The sequence below is a fragment of the Melozone crissalis genome, unplaced genomic scaffold (assembly GCF_028551555.1).
Source record: "Melozone crissalis strain CALT ecotype California unplaced genomic scaffold, PUWL_Pcris_2 ptg000034l_1, whole genome shotgun sequence".
Lineage (NCBI taxonomy): Eukaryota > Metazoa > Chordata > Aves > Passeriformes > Passerellidae > Melozone > Melozone crissalis.
In genome coordinates this window covers 3,552,585-3,579,865 of record NW_026535812.1, presented here as the reverse complement: position 1 = coordinate 3,579,865, position 27,281 = coordinate 3,552,585, and the positions used below count along the sequence as shown (strand labels likewise).

General features: G+C 44.0%; 2 protein-coding genes across 4 annotated transcripts; one reads left to right on the top strand and one right to left on the bottom strand.

Moving 5' to 3' along the window:
- Positions 1-694: 694 nt before the first annotated feature.
- Positions 695-14,735, top strand: COPB2 (COPI coat complex subunit beta 2). Of its 3 annotated transcripts, none has more exons than XM_054282651.1 (22): positions 696-807; positions 2,242-2,379; positions 2,596-2,682; positions 3,516-3,642; positions 4,238-4,386; positions 5,406-5,552; positions 6,541-6,640; positions 6,769-6,911; positions 7,443-7,642; positions 7,931-8,041; positions 8,296-8,384; positions 8,461-8,567; positions 8,848-8,991; positions 9,628-9,758; positions 10,022-10,229; positions 10,451-10,561; positions 11,347-11,561; positions 11,822-11,914; positions 11,994-12,174; positions 12,288-12,356; positions 13,967-14,056; positions 14,379-14,735. In XM_054282651.1, exons 1-22 carry the CDS (start codon positions 805-807, stop codon positions 14,472-14,474), a joined length of 2,739 nt encoding a protein of 912 aa, XP_054138626.1. In that variant the 5' UTR covers positions 696-804; the 3' UTR covers positions 14,475-14,735. The 3 variants fall into 3 exon arrangements, with proteins under 3 accessions (XP_054138627.1, XP_054138626.1, XP_054138625.1); XM_054282650.1 differs by having other exon boundaries at positions 13,964-14,056; XM_054282652.1 differs by lacking the exon at positions 13,967-14,056 and having other exon boundaries at positions 695-807.
- Positions 14,736-15,271: 536 nt separating this feature from the next.
- MRPS22 (mitochondrial ribosomal protein S22) lies at positions 15,272-22,793 on the bottom strand. Its single transcript, XM_054282653.1, has 8 exons — positions 22,694-22,793; positions 22,331-22,491; positions 21,579-21,743; positions 19,344-19,487; positions 18,886-18,969; positions 16,827-16,972; positions 15,687-15,795; positions 15,272-15,445 (listed from the first exon to the last, which is right to left on the bottom strand). Exons 1-8 carry the CDS (start codon positions 22,791-22,793, stop codon positions 15,353-15,355), a joined length of 1,002 nt encoding a protein of 333 aa, XP_054138628.1. The 3' UTR covers positions 15,272-15,352.
- Positions 22,794-27,281: the final 4,488 nt, after the last annotated feature.

Below are 27,281 nucleotides of genomic sequence, written 5' to 3'. Positions count from 1 at the left end.
TGGCACATCTCTAGATGGATCAAAGTCAAGCCACCAGCCACTTCTGGCAACATTCCAGGACTTCCGAGCCCCCCAAGAGGGTTCTCGGCAACTCTGGACATCCGGAGTGATGTACTGAGTTCCCACAGGGCATCACAGTACAGAAAATGACATTCAGCTACTCGGGAGTGTCCAAAGGAGGCCACAAGCAGGGGATGCCGTGAGAGCGGTTTGGGACACTTGGTGTGTTCAGCCTGCAGGAGGCTTGGGGAGAGCTCACAGCAATCTCCAGCATCCTCGTGAGGGGAAGCGAGGGGCCGGTAGGGACCTCTGCTCTGTGGTGACAGCGACAGGACTTGAGGGAATGGCAGAGAGCCGGGTCAGGAGACACTGAGGCTGTTCTCACGGAGGTTGGGCACTGAACGGGCTCCGCAGGGGCGGTGGGCACAGCACTGAGCCTGACAGGGTTCAGGGGTTTGGTAAGCACTCTCAGACACACGGAGCGCCGCTCGGGGTGCGGTACCAGCGCCCGGGGCTGGGTTCCACAGTCCCGGCGGGTCCCGCCCCGCCCGGTGCCTCCGCGGCCCCGAGCCGCCTACAACTCCCACCCTGCCCCGCGCCGCGGACTACACGTCCCGGCATCCCACGGGAGCGCCTCGCTCTCGCGAGACTGAGGGGCGCGCTGCGGGGCTGTCGCGAGAGCGGCGGGCCCGGAAGCTCCACGTCGGAGATCGGAGCGAGCCCGGGCGGAGCGGGGCCGGAGCGGGGCCGGGGACAGCGGGCGGCACCTGGGGACTCCGGGCGGCACCTCGGCACAGCGCGGCCATGGTGAGCGACACGCAGGGTCCCGGGGGGCGCCTTGCCCCCGCTGCGGGACGGTGACCATCCCAGCCGGCCCTGGCGAGGCAGCGCAGTCCCGCGATCGGCGGAGCGGGCGCATGAGGGGCTGGGACCGGGGCCGGGGTCGCAGCGCGGTGCTGCCCGTGCTGTGCTCAGCCCCAGCGAGCGGCTGTCCCGGGGCTCGGGGTGCGTGTCGCACTCAGCCCTCGGAGCGGCCCTTCCCGGCCCCCTTCCCGGGATGAGCGCGGAGCCGAGCGTAGCTGTGCTTGCCTTGCTGGTGTTTGTAGCAGGAGCAGAGAACCCAAACTCATCTCCACATCCCGTGTCATAGCCATGGTGCAGGTACTACCTGATAACCAGGTGGTTTTTTTCGTTGCAGTGTCTAACATAGGTAACTGCAACTGTAACACTATTAATGCGTGTAGTGTTCTTTGGTCAGCCATTATCCACTGAGTTGTCTGAGATAAAAGCAGCGTTAAATGATCTCCAGTGAGTGTCTAAAGGAATCCACAATGCCTCGAATATATTAGAAAATCAGTTTGCTAGACTTCATGCCTTTTAAATACCGTGAGAGCGCTTTGGGACACTTGGTCTGTTCAGCCTGCAGGAGGCTCGGGGAGAGCTCACAGCAATCTCCAGCATCCTCCTAAGGGGAAGCGAGGGACCAGGAGCGACCTCTGCTCTGTGCTGACAGCTTTACATTGCCAGTGATTAAAGTGGAAGATCAGAGCCTTCTTTGTAAGGGAAAGACTTAAACTTTTTCCCTGCTCTCAGTTTTTACCAGACAGTGTTCCATTCTAAAACACAATTTTGGAATTGTGAATGGAAGTAAATTTACAGTGGGCAGATGTTGTGCTCTGTTGTGGTAACTGACTTTTCTTCCTGGTTTGTCAGGAAGAAAAGTCAGTTAGGACTAGTAATCCTGTAGATGCAAATAGGTGAAGTAGCAGGAAGATTTATTTTCTAACATTTGGGATTGTAAATGGAAGTAAATTTATAATGGGCAAATGTTGTGGTAACTGACGTTTCTTCCTGGTTTGTCAGGTGAAGTAGCAAGATTCATTTTCTAGATTTGTATTAGGAGCAAATTCTCTTTGCTTTGCTATCATAGTTCAGGGACACCAGGAGGATGTGCAGTGCATCTTTTTTTGTGTTTCTTTTTTTTTTGACTCTGCTGGAGGTACTTTTGCAAGAAAATCTTGAGTTTCACAGAATTAAATGAAGCAGAGCCACTGCCGTTGGGGGGACGTTATGCCTTCCGACAAAAACAGACACACAGATAATTAGAAAAGAGTAGTGAACTTCTGTTTGCACGGGCAGCAGGATTGGATCCTTGCATTCTCAGAGTGAACTGCAGCTTTCCCTGTCCCTTTCCCTGTCCCAGTTTGCTGTTGAGTCACCTGGTGCTCGTTGTTCCCCCAGCCTCTGCGCCTGGACATCAAGCGGAAGCTGACGGCGCGCTCTGACCGCGTCAAGAGCGTGGACCTGCACCCCACGGAGCCATGGATGCTGGCCAGCCTCTACAACGGCAGTGTCTGTGTCTGGAACCACGAGACACAGGTGAGGGCCTTGCTGGGAAGTGTGCATGACTGTGTAGCTGGTGCTGGAAATGGGATTTGTACCGATTCTTCAGTCACTGCTCTCTCTGGCTGAGTGCGAGAGTCATGGTATCAGTAGACAAGGAAGTGACTTGCTGGACACTGTTAAGAAAATAGAGCTCATTTCAAAGTTGGTATTTTTTTCCAGTGTTATAAACCTAACTGGTTTTATTTTCAGACTCTGGTGAAGAATTTTGAAGTGTGTGACCTGCCTGTGAGGGCTGCCAAGTTCGTGGCGAGGAAGAACTGGGTTGTAACTGGAGCTGTAAGCTGTTTCCTCTTGTGTTTTCCTATTCAGTTGCACTTTCTCTGATCAATTTTCATGCCATTACTTTCTGCATCATGTAATAATATGATCTGAATTTGTAGAGGAGAAGGGAATACTGCACTACAGTTTCCCAGAAGTTTTCTCCCTTAAGGAAGCTTAGAAACTTAAATTTTCATTTCAATAAAGAGCAACCTGCTGAGGTGACTGACTCTGCAGGTAATGCCAGGTAGATGGAGTTCAGCTGTTACTCAGCACAGAGTTCTGACTCAGTGCTGCTTTAACTAAGATGAAACTATTGACAGTCCTAGGTAAGATGAATTGGAAATTGCTTTCTACTTTTTTCTTGGTTATATTAAAAATAATTTTTAGTTTTGCTCATCACTAGAAAAAAATGCCTGCTTTTATTCATTAATGTACCTTAAGAGGAATAATTGTATTCTGATCTTGGTAACACATTTTTCTTTATGGACTGAATATTTTTTGGCTAAATTAAGGTAATTCCTAAATGTTTTGTTTCCTCAACCTTCATTTCCTAGTCTTCTGCCCTGTACCCAGAGTAAAAATGTGTTTTTGTTTCATTACCATATGCTGCCATGACTCAGTTACTTCTGAAAATGAAAATTTGCTTTTTCCATTTCATAAATGACTTGAAACAGCAGTAATTTACAGCCTTCTGAATCCAAGTATAATTTATATCATTAGCAAGCAAAATTCCTTAAACATTTTGTTGTCTTCAGTGGTGGAATGTTTTTTCTTAGCTCCCCTGCATTGCATAGAAGGTGCACTGCACAAGAGACTTCTTTTCACGTGGTTTTTCCTCCCTTTCCCAGGATGACATGCAGATCAGAGTTTTTAATTACAACACCCTGGAAAGAGTTCACATGTTTGAGGCCCATTCTGACTACATCCGGTGCATTGCAGTGCACCCCACGCAGCCCTTCATCCTCACGAGCAGTGGTGAGAGTCCTTTGGGGTCTTTTCATGTTCAGCTCTCCCCAGGCTCCTGTTTTCTGTGGGGTGAGGACTTGCACCCTCTGGGGAGACTCAGGAGCCCTTGAGCAAGAAGCCAACGTTGCAGTTGTCATTTTGTTGTTTCTTGGTAGATGTGTGCATGTTTTTTTCATGGTATATCATTTGCACTTAAAATTTAAAATATAATGGCTTGTGTTCTTGTCAGAGAAAAGAGCTTTCTCTCTTAATATCTGCCAGAAAAAAATATTCATGTATGTGCTAATTAGTGTAGCAAACTCTCAAATAACAGCTCAGGTTGTGTTTTTGAAAAGATTTCATTGTGGTTTGGAGTAAGTTTTTAGCTGGGAGTCTGACTTAAAAGCAACAGACAGCTTTCATCTCCCTCTGGTCCTTCTGAAGGACTAGTAATCCTACAGGTTACCAGTAGGTAACTTCATGGTACAGGCTGGAAAAAAGGCACTGCAAATAGATTATTAGCAGTGCCTCCTTTCCAGCCTGTCCCATGAATTTCTGGAGGATTATGCACTTTAAGGAGGTTGTTGTCACCCACTGAAGCTTGGTTGTTTGTGTTTTTTCCCAGATGACATGCTGATCAAGCTCTGGGACTGGGATAAGAAGTGGTCTTGTTCTCAGGTGTTTGAAGGACACACCCATTATGTCATGCAGATTGTCATAAACCCAAAAGACAACAACCAGTTTGCCAGTGCCTCTTTGGACAGGACAATTAAGGTAGAGAAGCTGTATTTGGGTTTTTAGTCATTAAGTGATTATCAGTGTACACAAAGCAATAATCCTGTATGGATGATGGGTCAGTATTCTTAAAAGCAGGTGCAGTAATGGAATTTTCACTGAACAAAGACCTGGACATTGCTCCAGGCCCCTGCTAAGTAATTCAGTAAATTTACCAGATTGCCTATTGTCTCTAACAATTGGAAAGTAGTTCTTTAAACTTTTCTAAGTGCTCTATCTTTTAACTGTGCACTAAAAAGTAAAAACAACCCTGGTAAAGGTGTCTCTCTCATTATTTGCATGTCCTTGGCTGTCTGTGCATGGAGTTGTTTCCAGTGATGCCTTTGGCCTTCTCATGGTCTCATCTGCTATGTAGCTGTTATTAAATATCTGTGACTACAGATTTTCAGCCACTGAGCAGGGACACTTCCTCACATTTCCTGTACATCATCAGTATATTGGCTGTAAAAAGCCAGCACTGATTTCATATGGTCACAGATGTTGAGATCAGGTGCATGGAAATGTTGATTTGATGTGATAAACATGAGAAAACACTAGTATATCTACACTTGACTTGCTTCATTTTGTATCCTCATTTAACGTGAGATTTGATATTCTTGAGTGTAGCTGGAAAAATTAAAATTCAGGACACGGAGGAAACTCATGTATAATAACAATCAGTTACTAGTTAATTTTATAAACACGTAGTACTTCTTAAAAACAATGGTTTATATGGTTTCATGTCCTTAAAAAAAGTTTAAAGCAACCAGTTTCAATGTTCAGAGGTGTGAGCAGAGAGCATGGGCAATTCAGCATGTTATTTGTGTTTATTGGGGGAAGGACTGTAGTTTGCTGAGCAGTTATTGAGGTTTTTCACCTAAGAAAACAACAGTGTCTTTGGAATTCTGTGTTATTTCTCATTGGACTTGTGAAGTACTTCTGGGCACCTGTTGTGTGTGCCAAGGGTGACCTGGGCACAGCAGGTTGCTGGGTACAAGTGTTTGTGTTTCATTGCTCAGGTGTGGCAGCTTGGATCATCCTCTCCCAACTTCACCTTGGAAGGCCATGAGAAAGGAGTGAACTGCATTGACTATTACAGTGGTGGGGACAAGCCATACCTCATTTCTGGGGCAGATGATCGCCTGGTGAAGATCTGGGACTACCAGGTGTGTGCTCAGCTCTTCAGAAGCCTTTGTGCCACATTTCTTATTCAGTTTCTGTTGTTAGATTTATTTTCCTGTGACAAATTGATTCCCTGCCTTTTAGGCCTCATGTTTGTGGATTAAGCTGTTCCTCTTTTTTTTTTTCTTCAATCTTTATAACTCTTCCCTCCTCCTGTTTCATCCTTTATAGCTCCCCCCCATCCTGTTTCATCCTGTGCACATTGGCACAGCCCCATGTGTTGCATGCACAGTGCAGTGCTTGTACCCCCAAACAGGGCAGGAATGATGAGGTGCCCTGCTTGAATGCTCCTCAGAAAAGAGATTTAATCCAGGGATTCACTTCTATTGCTGGAGCTCCTGAGTTCTCTACAAGTGTCTGAATGGCCAGAAGGGTGAGACAGAAGTTGTTAGATGGTACTTTCTGGTCACTAAAACTTATTGCCCTGGAGTAAATCCAAGCCCAGAAGTTGAAACTGGCACTGTTAATTTAAGCATTCAATGCAGTCATGAATATTACACAACAGTGCTTCGGATTTTGCCACCATGTGCAGTTGGAGACACTGTACATGCTCCAATCTTAGTTATCTCAAGCAGAGCAGCCTGACTTTCACAACTGTGTGAATGAACATTCTTACCAAAGACCTAAACTAGATCTGTTTTCACCTGTAATGCAATATTTGGTTATGATTTTTTTTTTCCCAGTGAACTCAGCTTTCTATCATGCTTTAATGTGTTGTGCTGTGCTGAGAAAGCATATTTTCTAGCCATAAACACCTCTGAAAATAGAGGAAAACACTTCTGTCAGGGGAAATACTTTCTTCTGGGCAGGAGGTACAGCTCAATACAGTGTTTAATAACTTAGTGCTGTTGTTTGAACACCTTGCAAATGTAAGAAATGTAGAGAATTTTCAGATCTATTTTGGATTTGGGGGAGATGTTTTTTAAAGAAATAAGGGTTAAAATGTGGCATTGTGTTCTCTCTTGCTTTCAGAATAAAACTTGTGTCCAGACACTGGAAGGCCACGCTCAGAACGTGTCGTGTGTCAGCTTCCATCCGGAGCTGCCCATCATCATCACCGGCTCTGAAGATGGTAACTTTGCATTTTGTGGTGTAGAAAGGACAGGAAAAGCACTGAGGGCAGAGCTCTTGTGGTGCTGTGGCTGCACCCTGCTGCCCTCACAGAGAGCTGAAGGGATGCATGGCTGTGTTTCTCCCCAGGCACGGTGCGGATCTGGCACTCCAGCACTTACCGCCTGGAGAGCACCCTGAACTACGGCATGGAGAGGGTGTGGTGTGTGGCCAGCCTCAGGGGCTCCAACAACGTGGCTCTGGGCTATGATGAGGGCAGCATCATTGTTAAGGTACACTTATTGCTTTGGAGTGAGAAATTGTGATTCATCCTGTCCTGTGTGCACAACAACTGGTTTCTGATTCTGGAATAATACATAAAATACTGGCATTTTAATTGGTATTTTTTCATAGAGATTGGCTATTTCACTTGATATTTCCAACTGAAAAGAAAATCAGCAGTGTATTTTTTCTATAGCCTCACTGTTTTAGTCTTGTTGTTGTATTTCTAAAGTCCCATATTGTCTCAATCCTATTTCTAAAGTCTCATACCTTCTCGGCTATACTTCTTGGGGGCAGTTCTTCACAGCTCTGACTTCTTCTCCTGCTTGTTGTCAGCTCAACTCGACTGGCCAAGCCCAGCCCCTTTTATCCCAGTTATCTTCACTAGCTACAGCTGCAGCCCAATTAAGGACATTGCAGCTGCAGCCTATCAAAAACAAACCAGGGCTTATCAGGGCAAGGCCTATATACAGATATTCAATATACAATACAGATATTTTACGAAGACTCCTACTATACCTCACCTCTTTCTTACTTTCTAGCTTGGTCGTGAAGAACCTGCCATGTCCATGGATGCAAATGGAAAAATTATTTGGGCTAAACATTCTGAAGTCCAACAGGCTAACTTGAAAGCAATGGGAGATGCTGAAATCAAAGATGGAGAGAGGCTGCCACTGGCTGTGAAGGATATGGGCAGCTGTGAAATCTATCCTCAGACAATCCAGCACAACCCTAATGGACGGTAACACATCCCTTCATCACTCCTCTTGAACTGGTTGGGGTTTTTTGTTAACAGGCTCAAATAAAAGGGATCCAGAGTCCAAGAGGTGCTCAGTGGGGACCAGAAGGAGCATGACTCAGGAAGGAAATGGAGTTCCATGACATTTAGGCATATATAAAGCTCATGCTCTGTGTTTCAGTGATTACCTTGGGCATGAGAGCCTTTACCTTTACAGATAATCTGCCTTCTTGCTGCTGCCTGTTGTCCTGGACACAGATATCTGACAAGTGCCTCTCTCTCCTGCCCCAGGTTTGTGGTGGTGTGTGGTGATGGTGAGTACATCATCTACACAGCCATGGCTCTGAGGAACAAGAGTTTTGGTTCTGCACAGGAGTTTGTGTGGGCACATGACTCTTCAGAGTAAGTCTTGCAAGTTTTTTTCCTTTGTATTACATTTGCAGCTGCTACTTTCGTTTAGTTTTCAGGCCATGAAACATGCATGTAAAATGAACTTTCAGTAGTTGTCCTGCTTGAAAAGTTTGGGTTTTTAGGAGTCTGCTGGTTTTAGAAGATAAGTCAAATGCAGTTGTTTTGTAGCAGCTTATAGTTTAATAATTCACTACTTTGGAAACGAAATAATTGTTTTGTTTATTTACAATTTAATCTCTATTTAGGTATGCAATCAGGGAGAGCAACAGTGTTGTAAAGATATTTAAAAATTTCAAAGAGAAGAAGTCGTTCAAGCCTGATTTTGGAGCAGAAGGTAAATACTTTACAAATAGATATGCTGGTATGGTTTTTGTACAATGTGGATTTCTTCCACCTTTATTTTCTTGTAGGCATCTATGGTGGCTTTCTCTTGGGAGTCAGATCTGTCAATGGCCTGGCATTCTATGACTGGGAGAACACAGAGCTGATTCGCAGGATTGAAATCCAGCCCAAACATGTGAGTTTCTGCATGGCACTGAAGATATTTACCTGTCTGATTTACTGATTTATATTTTTTTTTACTAAACTGGTTTTCTTGCATGAAGCAAAGCTGTCAATAATAAAATAATAATTTAAGATTATCTCAGTCATGTAGCAGAAAGGACAGAAAAATTCCTTTATGTGTTGACTTCTCAGTCCTAAAGCTTCTAGACTTGGGGTGTTTAACCCTTAATTCCCACATCATCCTTCTCAGCCTGGGGTGTGTAACACTGCCACTGTTCATTCTGCTCTCACAGATTTTCTGGTCTGACTCGGGTGAGCTCGTGTGCATTGCTACAGAAGAGTCATTCTTCATTCTCAAGTACCTGTCAGAAAAAGTGGCAGCAGCCCAAGAAACACATGAAGGTGTCACTGAAGATGGAATTGAAGATGCCTTTGAGGTACCTTCTATTTAAAAAGTGGAATGAGATTAGAGATGGTAGAAGCAAGAGAGCACAGCAAACTGAGTCCTTAACATAGTCCAGTTTAAATGTTGGTTTCCAGACCATTTTTAGTATCACATTGTGCACCTGCCTGAGGAACACTTAATAATTTTTTTGGGATTCATGAGGAGTGTATCTCTGTCTGAATCCCAGCATAACAGATCTTGATGCCAACATTTCTCTCCATCTGTTCATTATTGTTAGAGAGTTATAGAGATATTTTTTAAAACACACTTTTGGGTCATTGATTAATTTTTTTCTACAATTTTCAAGTTTTAAAATGTTATTCAAGTTTGAGAAGTGAATCATGCAGTGAATCAGAATTTCAGAAGGAAAGTTACCTTTGATTGTGTTGCTTAATGCTTAGTTTGGTGTTTGTTTCCTAGATTTATAATTGGCTTAGTTAAGAATTAGGGTAGCATGCATGTAGAATGAAATTATCATTTATGTACTTCTAATCTATATCTAAACTTATATTTGCAACTTGTCCAGATTAAAGTATAGAATATGGAATTATATTTTAAACAGCAGTAGTCTTTCTGCTACCTAGAAATACCTTTGTATGTATCTAATTACCCAAAATTTGCTTTGCAGGTTCTTGGTGAGATCCAGGAGATTGTGAAAACAGGTCTGTGGGTGGGTGACTGCTTTATTTACACCAGTTCTGTGAACAGACTCAATTACTACGTTGGGGGAGAGATTGTCACCATTGCCCACCTGGACAGGTGAGTTGCTGCTTCAGTTCAAGTGTTCAAGGTTCTCTCAGTGAAGGGGTTCAGGGTGCACCCTGGCAGGGGTGGGAACAAGTGGGGTGTTGTGAGGCAGCACTGCCGTCCTGAGGGATGAGCAGTGCTGTGTGAAAGAGTACATCCAGGAAAAGCAGTGTGTTTGATGGGAGTATTCTATATGCTACCATAAGAGCTACTGGGATGGTTTTGTACAGTTTGTGTGGATCTGTTGAAGCTGAGTGCTCTTTGTTTTGTTCCAGAACAATGTATCTCCTGGGCTATATCCCCAAGGACAACAGGCTGTATTTGGGTGATAAAGAGCTGAACATTGTTAGTTACTCTCTGCTGGTCTCAGTGCTCGAATATCAAACTGCTGTCATGAGGAGGGATTTCGGCATGGCTGACAAAGTTCTTCCCACAATCCCAAAAGAACAGAGAACCAGGGTTGCACATTTTCTTGAAAAACAGGTAAGAAAACTACTTCTTAGTTATTCAACTAAATAAATAAATGATTTTATTCACATTTTTAATGGAGTTTGCTAAGCAAAACTCAGTGAGCATTAACTCTTGTTAATTATCCTGTTTGTTTGAGAACACTGTAACCTTCTGTTCAGAGTGCTTTTGTTAAAGTATTTAGGATTATGATTGACCTGACAGGTCCCAGCTTCACTGTCACATTTTTATTTTAGGGCTTCAAACAACAAGCTCTTGCAGTATCTACAGACCCAGAGCATCGTTTTGAACTTGCTCTTCAACTTGGAGAATTAAAAATAGCCTATCAGCTTGCAGTGGAAGCAGAGGTAATGATACAAATTTGGGTGATTCATCCTGGATTCTGAATATTAGTGTGAATCTGAGAGGCCCTGTAAGAAAAGGCAGTGGTATCTGGGGATGCAATACAACTCCAACTCCTTTGGTGAAGTTCTGCTGTCTGTAATTCAAAGCAATCTAAGCTGTGGGATAGGGACAAAGAATGGTGTCTGCTCAGAAAGCCATAGGAACTCCTGGAGAATACAAAACTTGAGCCCAGAACCAAGCCTTAATCTCCAGTACTTAACAGTGAGAGGAGGAAAGACAGGGCTGAAGCCTTCAGACCTTTGTTCCAGCCTTGGCAAACTTAGACTGCTGCACTAAAAAAATTGATTTGTCCCATCATTATAATGCAGAGAGTCGATCTCCTTGTTGCTGCTGTAAAATAATCCAGTTATTTAGAAGGAATGTTAACTTAGTTACAGACACAGATGCCTTTCAGCATTCTGAGGGTTAACTTGGGAGCTTTAAGAGATTGTTATAGTTAAACTTCCAGTGTTATGCCTGCTTCTCCCCTCCATGTTTACTGAGAAGCTGTTTATTTTATGTAGTGTTACAGCTAGGTAGGGATCTCTTGGCATTCACTGTGCCATGCTGGGAAGCTGCAGTAATTGCAGTACCTCAATGGGAGGACAAATGTAGTCATGGGATACAGCACCTTCACAAGTCAACTCCTATTTTCATACTGAGTGCTCTGAAAACCTTTAAATGCTGTTCAGAAATGTGAGTGATTTGGTTTTTTCTTTCTCTCCCTCTCCCCTTTTTGTACAACCAGTCAGAACAGAAGTGGAAGCAGCTTGCAGAGCTTGCCATCAGTAAATGCCAGTTTGGCTTAGCCCAGGAGTGTCTCCACCATGCCCAGGACTATGGAGGGCTGCTGCTCCTGGCCACAGCTTCAGGGAATGCCAGCATGGTGAATAAGTTGGCAGAAGGTGCTGAGAAGGATGGCAAGAATAATGTGGCATTTATGAGCTACTTCCTTCAGGGAAAGTAAGTAGCAAACGAGCTTCTGATTGTTCTGTTCTGCTGTCTCAAGTGCAGAGACCCTCAGGTTCTTCAAGTGGTTAACTTTACCTAACTGAAAACTTCATGGAGAAAGATGAGCATAGGTCCTTCTCAGAAAATCTCATTCTACAAAGTCTGAAATGAAAGCACCTTAAATTAATGGAATAGAATAAACAGCTGTTCTAATACAAAAACTTGTCTTTATTAAGTTTAATGGTTAAAATCATATTTTGAAATCTTTTTAGGCTTGATTCATGTTTGGAACTGCTGATCAAAACCGGGCGTCTCCCTGAAGCTGCTTTCCTTGCACGGACGTATTTGCCAAGCCAAGTTTCAAGGTAATTTCTGAGCATGTGCAGAGCATGAGCTGTGTTGTGTGAATGAGCTGTCTCTAACAAATCTGGTTTGCATCCCCAGGGTGGTTAAACTCTGGCGGGAGAACCTCTCCAAAGTCAATCAGAAGGCTGCTGAGTCCCTTGCTGATCCCACAGAATACGAAAATCTTTTCCCTGGATTAAAGGAAGCTTTTGTTGCTGAAGAGTATGTTAAGCAAAGTCTTGCTGAGTTGAGGCCAGCCAGGGAATACCCCCTTGTCACTGTAAGTAGCAGGTTTTACTGTCCCTACAAGAGTAACATTTGGTGCTGTGTAAAATCAGCTCTAAGCAACTCAGTGCAACACTTTAATGTGTCTGGGCTTCTTTTTACTTTTAGCCAAATGAAGAAAGAAACTTACTTGAAGAAGCCAAAGGATTTGAGCCCTCTGGAATAATGCCATCTCAGGTCAGTCAGTGATGAGTCTAAGGGAGAAGTTTGCTATCTCACAGTAACTTCTACCCTGGAGAATATTTCACCAGTAATGGACAAATTGTTGCTTTTATTACCTTGACTGTAAGTGCTGCAGTTGGCTTCTTTTGCCTCAGATTCTTTTTCATCTACATCTGTACTTATTACTAACAGCTTCTTGACTGTGAAATTCTTTGTGTGCTTCCTTACCTTGGGTCACCCTGTGTGATGTGAGTACTTCTAGAGTCTTTCCAGTGAATTCATCCTACAGAAAACTAACTCCAGTTGCATTTACAAACACTGCCTTGACTGCAGCTGGTTTTCTAAAGCTCAGTAGCTGGAAATGGAAACTCTTGCCTATTACAGCAATGCCAAATGCTCTGTGTTCCTTGTTGGTGTGCTCCATGGGTGTGGAATAACACTGCTCCATAACTAACTGGCCAGGAATCCTATTTGGGTACTTAAACATAGATTCTAGTCAATGCCTGAAGTAACAAACTAATTTTTTTACCACCAGTTCTTATGCAGAAAATAGGACAAGTATAAGTGGTAAGCATAGAGATTGAAACAAAGCTTTTCAGAGCCTTGGGAGAAAATGACAACTTCTAATTTTGCTCAAGTCAAATACACTTTACATTTGTATATGAAAATCATAATGTGAGGGTGATACTGGCACTGATGCTGGCACAACTCTTTGAGGCTATAAACATCTAAAATCAAAACTACACTGGAAACTAAAGGAGAAACAGAAAAGTTACAGCTCTCCGTTGTCTGTATGGTTTTCCTCATAGGAGGTGCACTACAGAACATAGTTTGGGACATCCCTGACAGAGCAGAGAGGTTGAGGTTTGGTTACTCTCAAGCCTCTGTAGTGACTCTTTGCCTCTTGTGCATCAAAGGAAATACTATTAAAGCAAAATCAAACTTGCCTGCTTATTTGTTAAAGATGATAAACAAACTGTCTGGGCTACCTATGGAAACAAATGGAAAGAACTGAGAACTAGCTTGCCATAGAAGCTGAAATCAAGACCTCAGCGTATCTTTGCATTCAGCTTATGTTCTCATAGAAGCCCTAAATCCCAGCTGAGGCTGAATATGGGACATTTTGTAAGAGATAGAATTAATTCTATAATTAAGTACAGCTAATTGAATAGTACCATTGCTTCAATAATAGTACTGACTGATGAATTATCTTAATATAAAATTTATGCAGCAGTGAAGCAAGAAGAAAGTGTTAAACCATTATAGGATTTGGAACATTAAGCCCAGCAACTACTAAAGTTTGCTGACAGTCTCAACTAACTTAGTCTCTCCTGCTGAGCATGTTGAAAATCACTAGCAGCACTTCAGTGTTTAAAATGAACTGATAATTTCTGAAGGTTCTCATTTTGTCAGTTCCATTGATATACTGGGAAGGGAAATAGTCTTCAGTGGAGTGAGGAGTAGAATCTTTTCTGACAGTGAAGATCTGGCTCAAGAGTAACTGAGGGAAGCTGAAAGAGAGCCACTGGGCAAGGGGCATTAGAGATCTGCTGTTGTTTACCTGCTTTTGTTGAAAGAATTTAAATTGAAAAAAAAAACTAAAGGAATTTCTTTGCCATTAGAAGAAGGCTGAAGAACCAGTTCCCTCTCCTAAACAAGAAGTGATGAAGACAGTTGTGCAGAATTCTGATAACCTTCCAGCAAGAGATCAAAAGGTACCCAAACAGTTTGATGAGGTGAAGTATAAGCACTCAATTCATTTTACACTAAGACTTCAAGGAGTGTGATTTAACCAAGCAGCTGCACACATGACTGTGGCAGTCCCAGAGCAGTGTTCAGAGCCCTGCACACAGTAACAGACCAGTGCAGCAGGCAGGGTGACAGAGGGAGTTCAAACCCAGCTGCTCTGCAGCCTCCTTGAGCATTGTGTTCCTCATGAGGCCTTGGCTGGGCTTTGCAGAGTGCAGATCCATCCCACAAGCTGCAGCACATGTCACCATAGTGGAATCCTCCTCATCCAGTCTTTTCTCTCCCTAGACACTGCTGGACTTGGAAGATGACTTAGATAACTTGGATCTGGAGGATATTGATACCACAGATATCAATCTGGATGAAGAGATCTTAGATGAGTGAACATCCTTTTTTAGCTGACCAAATCAGGAAATAATTTGGTCAAAACCCAGAGGAATGAAGTTCTGTGGACTATGTGCTCCAAGTTACTTTGATTTTTGTATCACAAGTGGACCATGTACATGTAGAAGGAAGTATACAGCTGGTAAATGTACAAAGAGAATCAGCTTCCAGTATGTTGAAATTTGAGATGTAAACCTGCTCCAGAACATACTAAAAAAGTTTTCATTTATCAAGCTGTTCAATAAATCCTTTTAAAAATTCTGCTCCCTCAGTTCTCCATTTACTACTAATATTTACTAAGAATACTAAAATTCTTAAGAATAACCCAGCTTTCATAGTGTACATTCCAAATCTGTGAAACAGGAGCACAGTAGCTGAAAAATGGTATTTTATTTTAACCTGACTTTTCTCAGCACCTCCACTGAGGTCTGTGGTTATGTTTTCACTGTGCTGCCATCTAGCACTGGTAACCATCACTATCAGCTAAGTTACTCTTTCAGACACCACTTGTAGCTAAAAGCTCCAACAGAGCAGTGATATAGCTTAGGGTTAGAAGGGGTGTTTGTAACACCCTTTCCTAAATGAAGCTGTCCAGACCCTGCACTTACCTCAGTAACTAAAATGAACTGTGGGCAATTCCTTAGATTCAAGATGCAACAATAAAATAATTGAACTCAGGGCACAGTGTCAGTGAAAACAAGTCATGAGGGCTGCTCTAAGTTCACTTATAGAACTTCTCAAACTGCTGTAGTGATGCACATGTATTTCAGTAAAGAAAAATACATTCTACAGCAGTCATTTTCAAGTATTTATTGTGGAATCCTGTACAGAAAATGTTTATAAACAGACTTAAAACTTCTGATGAGCTGAGGTTTACTTCATGAAGCTGAAGAAGTAGCCATTGCTTCTTCATAAGCCTGCAGGGCCAGCTGGATGTAACCTTCTCTCTGGGATTCAGTTTTCACAAATACCTGCAGCATGGCAGGAGAGAGGTTAATGTAACAGCAGAGTTAACCATGCCAGTGGCAGATCAGTCACAACTACAATCCTGGTGCAGCTGTAGCTATAGAGTTTAACAAAAACCCCAGCCTGGCATGTACAACAGTTCTGTTAAGTATCTGCTTCCTAAGGTAAGGAGAAATGTAACTGCTCACTGGGTTGTGCTGGTTAAAAGCTCTCTTGTGCAGGTTATGTAGAAGCAGAAAAGCTTACCTTGATCAGATCAACTCCTTGAAGTTTCTGTTCTTTAGCTTCCTTTGCTGACTGACATTCAGGGTGAAGCATATGATACAGGGTAATTAAACTTGTAGCATCATCCAGCCTAAACAAATAAAGGCTCATTTAGCAATTCCTCTCTCAGAGTACTTAGAGAGTATTTTATGCTGTGCTTTGCACAGCACAGGCTGTCAAACTGCTGTTCCACTGAGTATCCAGTCCCTGGAATACACAAGGAAGTACCCACATCTATCCCTCCTGGCCTGCTCAGCAGTAATACAGCTGACATCCCTTTGAAAATACAATTAATTACCAATAATGAGTGTTTAGTGGAACTTTCTAACACAGACTGCAATGACCAGTATGTTTTACAGCAGTAGCATTAGAAATCCTGTGACACAGAGCTCTCAGCTGAGTTTAAAACTACTGAAGTGTGCAGCAGGAAAAGACATTCCAAACTCTGCTTGTTAAATGGGCCAGATACATGAATTTTCCTTTTACCAATCCGATTCCAAACCAGGAATCTTCCTGATTTCTCCATATGCTCAGGTTAAAAAGCAAGACCTGACCACTGAAACAGCAGAAAATAAATGCCACTCTCACTGCAACCTGGAGTTCTGATGGTACACATTTCTAATTTCTCCCAGCTCTAGTGGCATTTTGAACTACTGAATATTGTTCACTTCAGGGAACTTTGAATAAATTTAGCATGGTGTTTTATAGAAATTCACCCATTTAAAATGAAACCTTATCTACATGTTCCTAAGCTATTTAGGAATTGCTCTAAAACCCAGAGTGTATCAACTTTATAAGGCAAAACTGAACTCAGTATGGAAATGGCAGCCTTTGAGATCAGAAGTGCTCAGAGCTGGAAGTGTTCTGACAATTACATGGGGAAAAAAAATAAAAAACCCAAAAACCACAGAAGGCTAATTTCTGCAGAAACCTATATATACACCCTACAACATCATGGACTCTTACAGGTGCTCCTGTACAGCTAACAGTACCTCCACAGCTGGCCTAAAACATCGGGTAAATGAGAACTTTCCTACATCTGACAGAAATCCTGGTTTTATTGTCAAACAGCAGTACTTTTCTAAGGCAAGGCAGCATTACCAAGTGGCAGGCTGTACTCACAGGTCTCTGTTGATCATGTCTATGAGTAATCCATCTGCCTTCTTCCTGCTGAGCAGGTACCACACCAGGCCCCCGAAGTGCCTGGTGGAGCGCAGCAGGTCGTACTTGCCGTGTTTCTCGATGTCCTCGTAGGTGCGGTGGTGAACCTGCACACACACGCACACACACATGGGCTTGTTCATGGCAGAACTGCAGCCTGCTGACACTTTCCCCCTGTACCTGAATTTTTAATCTTTTTCATTTCCCTAATGTTGGAACTCAGCACATCCCTTTGGATGTCCAGAGCTGCCGAGAACCTCGTCAGGGGCTCGGAGACCCTGGCACGCTGCCCAGAACACCTGGGGATTTGATTTTGACCCTTGGAGCAAGTTGCCAGCTTTGTAAGAGGACATGAAAGTCACACAGGTTTGAATGGTGAAATAATAAAATATGCACAGGGTGAAAATGTAGATTCTAGGATTTTTGGTATGGGGGTTATGAAGACAAGATGGAGGAATCAGGGAATGTCTAGTCCTTCTTCTTTCTTCTTGTTCTCCGTTTTCTGCAGTGATGCTGGCACTTTGGGATTGGTTTAGAGTAGAAGCTCACTGTCTAACACAGGTGATAGGCATTGGGAATTAAGTGTAACTATGTTATACGTAGTTTGTAGTATAAAAAGACAACACCACCTCGGGGGCGGTCACAGTGCCTGTGGCTGCCCTGCTGAGCAGATCTCGGCTGGTCAGAAAGAAAATTTTATAGATAAGAATTAATAAACAACTTCAAGACCTAAAAGGGAAGAGTGCAGACTCGTTCTTCAGTTGTGCGAACCGAAGCAGAGACATCCTGCACATCTTGGGGCAGCGATTATCAACAGCAACCCAAGACTCTAAGGTGCAGGGGTAAGCCCCATGCTGAACCATACACCTGTTATAATTCAGGGTAATGCCAGGCTAGCCCAGTCCTTGGAACTCACAGACATCCTTATGGTAAAAGGAAGCTAAATTCTGTCTCTCCTGAGCTTTTGGGGAGACAGGGACATAAGCTCTGCACCTTCACTGCACTGCTGTCAAGCTGCATCTATTATTTCAGGAGAAAAATCCTAGAGCAAAGAGCTGTGAAACTTTTCTTAGGAAAAAAAGTTACTCGAAAAATCGAATTTAATTAAGCCTATTATTAAGCCTAATACAATTTACAAGTGTGACTGTGTTCACATGGGTCTGAGGATGAGGGAAGAGATGAGGATCTGACTCCATGTTTCAGAAGGCTTGATTTATTATTTTATTATATATATTACATTAAAACTATACTAAAAGAATAGAAGAACGGATTTCATCAGAAGGCCAGCTAAGAAGTAATGATAACAAAGGCTTGTGGCTCTGACTCTCTGACCGAGCCAGCTGACTGTGACTGGCCATTAATTAGAAACAACTAACATAGGCTAATTAAAGATCCACCTGTTGCATTCCACAGCAGCAGATAACCATTGTTTACATTTTGTTCCTGAGGCCTCTCAGCTTCTCAAGAGGAAAAATCCTAAAGAGAGGATTTTTCATAAATGATGCCTGTGACATTACAGTTTAAAGAGAAGTAAACATTTTAAATGCAAGTGTAGACTTACATTTACCAGCAGCTATAGCTACTAATTTTATTCTGCTAGAACTACATTTTAGTAGCTGGTGTTTGTCAAAAATAATACTTTGTGCACAGTGCTGTTTCTCAAAGTGCACTTTGTCAGCTCCCAAGCCAGCAGTCAGTGTGACTTCAGCAGCAAAACTCTGCTCAGAGCCCCTGACAAGTGTTACCATCAATTCTGCTTTGATACCAAAAATACCTGAATAAAGACTATTTTTGTATGTGCAGTATCCTTCCAGACTGGTAAAAATTACTTGTGCAAAATCCTGTTTTACTGTTCTGCATAAAAATAAACCCCAAAACTCATCACAAGGATGTGGGAGAAATTACAGCACATATGACCAACACCTCTGCTCCCAGATAAATGTTTATGTTTACAAAACAAACCCTACAATTTTACAAACAGGATTTTTTGGCTTGCTAAAAAAATGGAAAGTGAACTCACTCTGATATAGTCAGGTGAATCTGGCTCAAACTGAGCAATGCACATGTTCAGGACATCTTCGTGACGGTCTTGCTGAAATACAGTCTGAAACAAGAGTTTGGATTCAGGGGTAGGTCATGTACTCCCACCATCCCAACTCTCCAAAATCAAAACAGCAGCCACAACTCTGTTCTGGACAACACAATGAGTAACCCCTTCATCAAAAGACAACATGGACAATTGTTTCTAGTATGACACAGTACTTACACCTATGCAGGATTTACCTGGCCCTAACCTGCAACTTTGTTTCAAGTATTTTAACCAAGTTACAATGAAAGGCAATTGGTCCAAACAGAATTCAAGCACTAAACACACCCATGCAGAATGGCTTATTCCGAGTTACCCTGCCCAGAGAGCAGTTTCACTATCAGACTGCAATGGAGTAAAAGTGCTCAGTTTCAAAGCCAAGAAGAGCTTACCCCAAGGTTCTCATCCTTGAATAGTGTTGGGGGAATCACCCTGCGCCCCTCCTTTGGGAAGAATATCTGGATCATCCTGTCTCGTTCCTCCCAGGTGGCTTTGCGTAACACCCCGTTTGGTTCTCTGACTACAATGAAACGTTCCTGCAAATGAGGTAAAAACCAAACATTGTCCAAAGCCGCCTCTTGTCATAGCCAGATCCATCCTAAAAAACCCCTCATTTGTCAAAGTCCTTCTGCTCCTGAAGTCATCCTTATAACACCAGTTTCTAGCTGACTGTGGCCATATGCCAGATTGATCATTTCTGCCTTACTACCTGCTGCATAAGTGCTGCTTTCGCACCTTGGTTTTACCGTCATGTACTGACAACTGTGCATGTGCCAACAATGAAAGCCATGGCTCTGGGAAGTTTAGAGATAACATGATTCACACCCAGACAGGGAGTTAGGCTGATTTTATCTTTTAATAACACCTACAAAATTAGGAATGCAAGTGTTGTGCACTTTTGTACCTTTTTTCAAGAGGTAGGCTAGAATCAAGTAAGAGCAAGTGCAAGGCAAAAAATACAACAAATTAAACAATATACTCAGATCTGTTCTCAAGCATAACTGCTTTAGAGTGGCGAATGGGAAAGTTTGTTGGACAGCAAAGTTTTAAGTATGGTTGTTGGGAGCTGGGTTTTTCTTTCCTTGTTACTTGTGGAACTTTTTCCCATTGAGTTGGTAAGAAGCACTGATGGCTGGGTGCTTGTGGCAGCGGGGAAGGGAAACTCCTCTGGTTTTTGGGAGTTTTCTTTTGGGGGGACAGAGATCCCGTGACAATAGAGGCAGGTAATGGACAGGGCTGGGGAGGGCGGCCAGGCTGTCCCTCAGTGCGGGGACAATTCACCAGCACGGCTGGAGCTCAGCCCTGAGGGACCAAGCACCGGCTGCTCCAGACCCGGGAACCCCAAACCTGGATTGCCCTGGGAATCCTGAACCCTGAGTGCCCTGGGAACCCCGAACCCCGAGCGCTCTCTGGGAATGCTGAACCCCGAGTGCTCTCTGGGAATCCCAAACCTCGAGTGCTCTCTGGGAATGCTGAACCCCGAGCGCTCTCTGGGAACCCCAAACCCCGAGTGCTCTCTGGGAATGCTGAACCCCGAGTGCTCTCTGGGAACCCCGAACCCCGAGTGCTCTCTGGGAATGCTGAACCCTGAGTGCTCTCTGGGAATCCTGAACCCCGAGTGCTCTCTGGGAATCCCGAACCCCGAGTGCTCTCTGGGAATCCCGAACCCCGAGTGCTCTCTGGGAATCCCAAGTGTTCTCTGTGAATCCTGAACCCCGAGTGTTCTCTGGGAATCCCGAATCCCGAGTGCTCTCTGGGAATCCTGAACCCCGAGCGCTCTCTGGGAATGCCGAACCTCGCTCTCCCTGCTTCTGTTTGTGGTGAATGCCCCAGTTACTGGTTTTTCACATACTAGTACAGAACTGTTACTCCTATTCCCATATCTTTGCCTGAGATCCCCTAATTTCAAATTATAATAATTCAGAGGGAGGGGGTTTACATTCTCCATTCCAAGGGAGGCTCCTGCCTTCCCTAGCAGACACCTATCTTTCAAACCAAGACCATGGTGCAGCAGGAGAATAAACAGCAGTTTCCTGGAGGAAGATCTCAGACAGAGTAACAGATGGAAGACTGAGCAGTTCATTTCACAGGATCATCACTATATGCACGTTTGAACCATGAAGGGTTCTTGGAATCAGAAGGTGGTTAAGAATTTTTCTGGCCTCTTATTACTGATACTTAAAGACAATTGAGATGTTTCATTACACAAAGGAAACTATCTTTATACTCCCCAGTTCCATTAGACTTTCTTTACAGCTTTCCTGGGAACTCATTCATCATTTCCACAGCTCTTTCCAAACCTCTTCCAGATCTTTGCAAGCGTGGAGTAGTTCCATCTTACAAAGGAATCCAATCCTACAAAAACCTTCTAGGAGCATGGAAGAACTCAGCACTCCTAGCACCTGCTTATAAAATAATTAACCACCTACCACACAGCCTTCCCATGCCTGCTTTTGAGTAGCAGAATGTAATTTATGATTATCAGTTAGAAGCAGGTATTTAGAAATACATTTTTCTCTACTGCCTTGTACAGACTGACTTCTCAGCCCTTTTGCAAACTGATCCATCTACATTTGCACTAAAGCTTATTTTGAGAACAAATTAATAATGTTGATCACGTTACTTACACGATGTGGAATGGAGAGGCTTAAATCTGTAAACACATATTTTGCAGTTTCAGTTCCTTCAAGGATTCTGTCTTCTGCTAAGACATCATCAATTGGCTCTCGTTCATTCAAAACAGGGGGCATGATTAGTTTTGTCTTAGCTTCCTCAATGGCTTTTCTTGTGGCCTTGTAGGGGGGAAAAAAGTAGTTTAATTTTACAACTAAAAATATCATCCTGTCGGAAAGATAATATACAACTTGGGGACAAATATTTTCATTTAGACAAGCTTGTTTTTTTTCTTCTGCAGTTGAGAAAAAAGGAGACACCAGTTCCACCTCTAGGTAGGTGAATTTCATGTAAACAATTTACCACTACTAAAACCTGGACAAAACGCTGGAGAAAGTTACAAAACTACAAGGGACAAACTATTGCAAACACCAACTTTATTTCAGGTGTTTTTCCATGGTAAATTTCCCCCAAAGCACAAACTGCAACAGTTTGTATATAGCTTTAATTGTGGCTACAGCAGAAATGGCTTAAGTCAAGCCCTTTGTCATCCTAAATGAAGTCAGACCAGAAGAGAGAGGGGGGAAAAGTAGTCAAAGGATTCCCAGGGCTATAACTTAAATATCAGATTAAGGTATTTGACAGAATTGGGAAGAAAAGAAACCAGAATTTTTCAAACGCAGCAGTAAGGAAGGCAGAAATATGGGCTATTACAGGTATTTTGCTAAAATCGACACTTACTTCCGAAGGAAGCAGAGCAGCCTACCTCTTCCAGCTGAGCTTCGGTCATCAGCTTGTAGTGGGGCGGCTTGAGGCCCTTCTTCTCAGGCCGGAACACCTTGTGCAGGTCGAGTCCCGTCATTTTGTACAGCAGAGTCTGAACCGCTTCGTCTGTGAAGGCGGGCTTGGGCTGGGCGGCCTTTCCCTCTGCGGGAGAGGGCACACGCTGTTAGCCGGGGGCTGAGGGGACGGCCACGGTCACCGAGGGGACACCCCCTGCCCTCACGGCCCCACACGCGCTCCGACCCGCATCCCTCCCCAGCAGCCGCACATCAACAGGCGGGGCGGCCGGATCCCGAGGCCGGAGCAGCTGGGAGCGCTCTGGGGGTGTCCCGGTCCCCTCACGTACCGCCCGCAGCCGCCGCCAGCGCCCGCCGCGCGGGGAGCGCCCAGAGCGGCCGCAGCCGCGCCGGGAGCGCCGCCGTGCCCCGCGCCGCCAGCGCCGCCATCTTCAATCCCACCCCTTCCCGCCCCGCGGCGCGCCGGGAAATGGAGTCACGGAGCGGCCCGAGCAGCCCGAGCGGGACCAGGGAGCTCGACTCCTCCTGGCCATGCACAGCAGCCACACCCTGTGCCAAGAGTCACATCGTGTGCCAGGAGTCGCACCCTGTGCCTGAAAGCGTTGTCCAAATGCTTCTTGAACTCAGATAGGCTTGGTGCTGTGATCACTGCTGCCCAGCCACTCTGGGTGCAAAACCTTTTCGTGACATCCGACCTAAACCTCCCCTGACACAGCTTCAGGCCGTTCTCTCGGGTCCTGTCACTGGTCGCCAGGGAGCAGAAATCAGTGCTTGCCCCTCCGTTTCCCCTCATGAGGAAGATGTAAGTTGTTATGAGGTCTCCTGAGTCTCCTCCCGGCGTGAGGGAAACGCGGTCCCCCGGCACTGTCCCCGAGGCAAAGGGCAAGAACGTTGTTGCTCCGAGCGCTCCCAGCGCCTTTGTGCCATTAAAGCGCTGCTGAGGGCCTGGTGAGGGCGGGGAGCTCATTCTGCGGCTATGGCACAAGCCCAGCAGGAGCGCCGGGTGCCCCGCTCCCTCAGCCCCCCAGGACGCAGAGCAGGGCTGCGGGGTGCCCGGCTCCCTCAGCCGCCCCGGGCATGGAGCAGGGCTGCGGGCTCCCTTCCTCAGCGCGGGGTGCCCGGCTTCTTCAGCCGCCCCGGGCTCGGAGCAGGGCTGCGGGCTCCCTTCCTTAGCGGAGAGTCTCCGTAGTAGGAAAACCGGTGGAATTGAGGCCACTGTGAGGGATTAAAGCGCTGTTGGCCCGCGGGTGCGGAGGGCTGCGGGCGGCAGTGGGTGCGCTGCACCGGCTGCTGCCCGCTGTAAGGGGCAGGCAGCTCCCGGCCCTGCGGCCGGACAGGCTGCCCCAGAGGGAGGAACAAGCTAGAAATTCGCCCATGAAACCCCACCTCGCTCTGGCTGTGCCACTCCGGCCCTGCGTGGCGCCCTGAGGCGCCTGGACTGTGTGGGGCACCGGCCTCGTCAGTCCGGCCACGGCTTCACTGCCGCGGGTAGTGAGGAATTGCTGCCCTCATATTCAGGGAGATTTAACGCTTTTGTAAAGGAAGGAAAATACATAACTGCACTTAACCATAAAACCAAAATTAGTTTTATACTCAATAATTATGACATATCGGCTCTAATGTCTGTGAAGAGGGGATACTGGCTTCTTAATAACTGGGCCTGTTTATGGAGTTGCAAGTTTATTATGCCTTGAAGATTATTTATTCTAGTTGGTCTGTGTAACTTTTATTGTGAATTTCAGTCTTACAAACTGTGCTCAGGGAGGTGTGAAACAAAATTTGATCTTAAAGGTCTCTTCCAGTCCTGATTATTGTATGATTCTCTTATCAGCAGGCAAGTCTCTGTCCAAGAGCTGGGAACGCCTCAAGTTCCAGAAAATCAAAGCCATCCATCAGTGCAAGCTGGCTCTGCCTTCCCATTGAGACAGCAAAGAGTTCATCTCCAGGACGGGCAACACGAGAAAGATGCTTATGATGCTCATGCTCTGTAGATCTCCAATTGTGTTAAACTTTAGAGGGCTGTTCATTGCTTTGCCAGATCTGTTATGCTACTTTTGAAAATGATGATTGAAGTCTGGGAGAAAATGAAGACTTTTTAACATATATTGGTTTTAGTTAAAATAAACTTTTAAAAGTGTATTGTTTCTTATAATTGATCTTTTTTGTACTGGGGAGTATTCATGGTTTTTTCAGCTTTATATCCAAACACGTGCTCTGGGTTGAATTTATTTATCAGGCTTTTCAATATCCTGGCCTTGTCAAGAACATTGCAGGAGGATATGTTCTTCTCATATTTGCCTTGTTACATCTAAATTGAAATGACTGGGTATTGCAGAGGGCAAATGAAACCCTTAATATTATTTTAATGTAATTTTGTGCAGAATGTATTTAAATAATGCTAAGAAAATGAAAAATAATTTTGATGAAATGGAGAAGGTGTTGTTTCTCAATTCTTGCATGGAAGATCTCTGGAGTGAGAGCTATACCCTATAAGGGAATTGGGAAGTTATTTGGCGACGTGCCTAAAAGCCGCTTCAGACCTGTTCATGAGTTTGGATGGCAAGCCAACGTCCATTTTAATTCACAGAAGTGCTTAGAAAAACAACAGAATTTATTGGGCAATATCCAGGAGAGGTTAAATTCACATTCAGTCTGTACTGGAGTAGCAACAGCTGCTGTGAGGATTAACCTTTTTGGCTGGTGGGATGAAAGGAAATATTAACTAACTATACTGTAGATGGAAGTATAGCAGGTTAACATACTTATAAAGTAGGATCATTTATAAGGGGTAAATTGGTTATATTTTATTGTGGATTAAATTTGTAGTGAAGTAACAGCTTTAAGTAGGATATTTTATTTTGATGTAGTTAAAAATGTAACACCAGCTTGAAGAATGAGTGGTGTAAAAATCAATAATGAAATAAAGAATTTTTCTGAGCTTTTGTTATTATTTTCAATGCATCCCAGGACAGTTGGCTGTGGAAAATTACAATCATCTGATGATGGGTGGATGTCCCCAGTGAAACCCGTGAGTGGTCCAGTGGGTTTCCACTGCAGGGAAAGTGTCTATACAAGATCACCTGCACAGTTGGCATTCATTTCCTTTTTGCTGGCAGCCTCAGGATAGCAGAAGGATCAGATGGCTGCTGAGAGTGACATCTCAGGGAGAGAGGAGACAAATGAGGAGCTTAGGAGCTTGTGTTGCTGCTCTGCCTATTTAATTGATCAAATAAGGGGCTGCAGTTTACTAGTCTTCCTGGGCCATAAATATGTCAAATTAGTAGTGAAAAGTTGTTTGGAAGGAAGAATTCTTTCTTGGAAAAAATACAGAGAAAAATACAAAATATCAGGTTTGGTAACTGTGCATCCAATTGTTATGTGAAGAACACAGAGTGGACCCAGTCAGGCAGTGCATGTGTTCACAGTTGATGATGTGACCTTTTCAGAGTTAATAGTTGGTTCTCTTCATCCTGATAAGAAAAAATCTGGCAATCCTGTGGAATATTTTTCTGAAGGACACAATGGACCAAGCTGGAAGCTCTTTTTACTAAACCTGCATGGATTAGTCTGAAGATAAATTATTTTTTCCAGAGAAGGCGTAGAGTGCTAACATAAGAAAGATGACACAAACCTTATTATATCATCAAATTAGTTTTTAAAGGAATTAAATGCTACACATGGCTGGTTTTGTTTCACCATGTACATTGAGGGAGTGGGTACTTTTTGCTAAATTTGTTGGAGTTGTGATTTTCTGTAGGATTGCTTGTTTTCAGAGTTGCCCACTGAACCTCAGGAGCTGGAGCTGTGTGCCAGCTGTGTTCTGCTGCTGCAGACATCCCCAGGGAGATGCCTGAGGAAATGTGATGCAAAAGGCTCCCAAAGCTGCCCCTTTGGTGCTGTCACTTTTAGCAAGTGCTCCTAGTCAGCACAGGTTGTACACCAAGTGCCCCTCGAGGTTTTATTTGTGCCGTGACTATTTGACATCTGTATTTCCAATTCGAGGGGGAATTGACAAGGCAGGAAGGATTATCCGTGCTCCTTATTTCCAGTTTTCAGCCTTGTTTCAGGCAGCGCTCTGTGCTGTGTTCCTGTGGGCCACTGCGGGGCAGGAGCGAGGGCTCAGAGCAAGGGAAGTGCCTGAGGAGTTGCAGAGAGTAATGTAAATAAACTGTTTCCATTAATGACCCACATTTGCCTCTGTCTCACATAAAGCTGCCATAATCTCACTTTAATAATGATGAATTAGATACACACAAAACCCGTCTCCAGTAGTTGAGATTACATACATTATTTATGGTAGGGATATAAATCCCACTTCAGTTTATATTGTTTCCTTTGCTACACTATAAGGGCTTGAGCCAAAGCCCATTAAAGTCCTTTCCTAACTTCAGCGGGCTCTGAATTAGGAGTTCCTATTTTTCAAATTAATTTTATTATTCCTTTCTCCTCTTGTAATACTTATCTTTTAAAAATAGTTATCAAGGAAAAAAATAATAGTACATATTCAGTATTATTCAAAGCAAGGTATGGTTTCAGTAACTGGGGTTTTTTTTCCAATCTTAATAGTTTTTAACCTCCCTCTACATTCTATCACTATTTTCCTTCTGAATCCAAGCACTTGCCAGGGTACTGTGAACTAAATCTGGCGTGCAGCACAAACTGCTATGTGAGGGCAGGTGGGATGTGTCTGATCCCTTTGTTTTCACAGGAGAAGGAAGAGCAATGATCCTGGCAGATTTGTTGGTTTCTTTTGTTCTTTGGCCACAGGAAAATTAGGAGAAGACGGCACCTTCCAATTCAAAGGTTAATTGTAATATTTTCCTTCTCTCCTGTTGCTAGCAAAAGTAGTCAATACCTTGTTCTCATAATTGTACTTTTATGTTTTTCACTGAAACCTGACACCTGAGAGAATCTTCT

Bases quoted from the DNA above. Each gene is read 5' to 3' on its own strand.
- MRPS22 (XM_054282653.1), bottom strand. From the start codon at position 22,793: ATGGCGGCGCTGGCGGCGCGGGGCACGGCGGCGCTCCCGGCGCGGCTG. The intron at 19,488-21,578 runs GTAAGTAACGTG...CCTCATTTGCAG, and splicing joins GCCTCTCCATTCCACATCGT to GAACGTTTCATTGTAGTCAG. The intron at 15,446-15,686 runs GTAAGCTTTTCT...GCCATGCTGCAG, and splicing joins AAGGAGTTGATCTGATCAAG to GTATTTGTGAAAACTGAATC.
- COPB2 (XM_054282650.1), top strand. The intron at 8,992-9,627 runs GTACCTTCTATT...TTTGCTTTGCAG, and splicing joins GAATTGAAGATGCCTTTGAG to GTTCTTGGTGAGATCCAGGA. The intron at 11,562-11,821 runs GTAAGTAGCAAA...AAATCTTTTTAG, and splicing joins AGCTACTTCCTTCAGGGAAA to GCTTGATTCATGTTTGGAAC.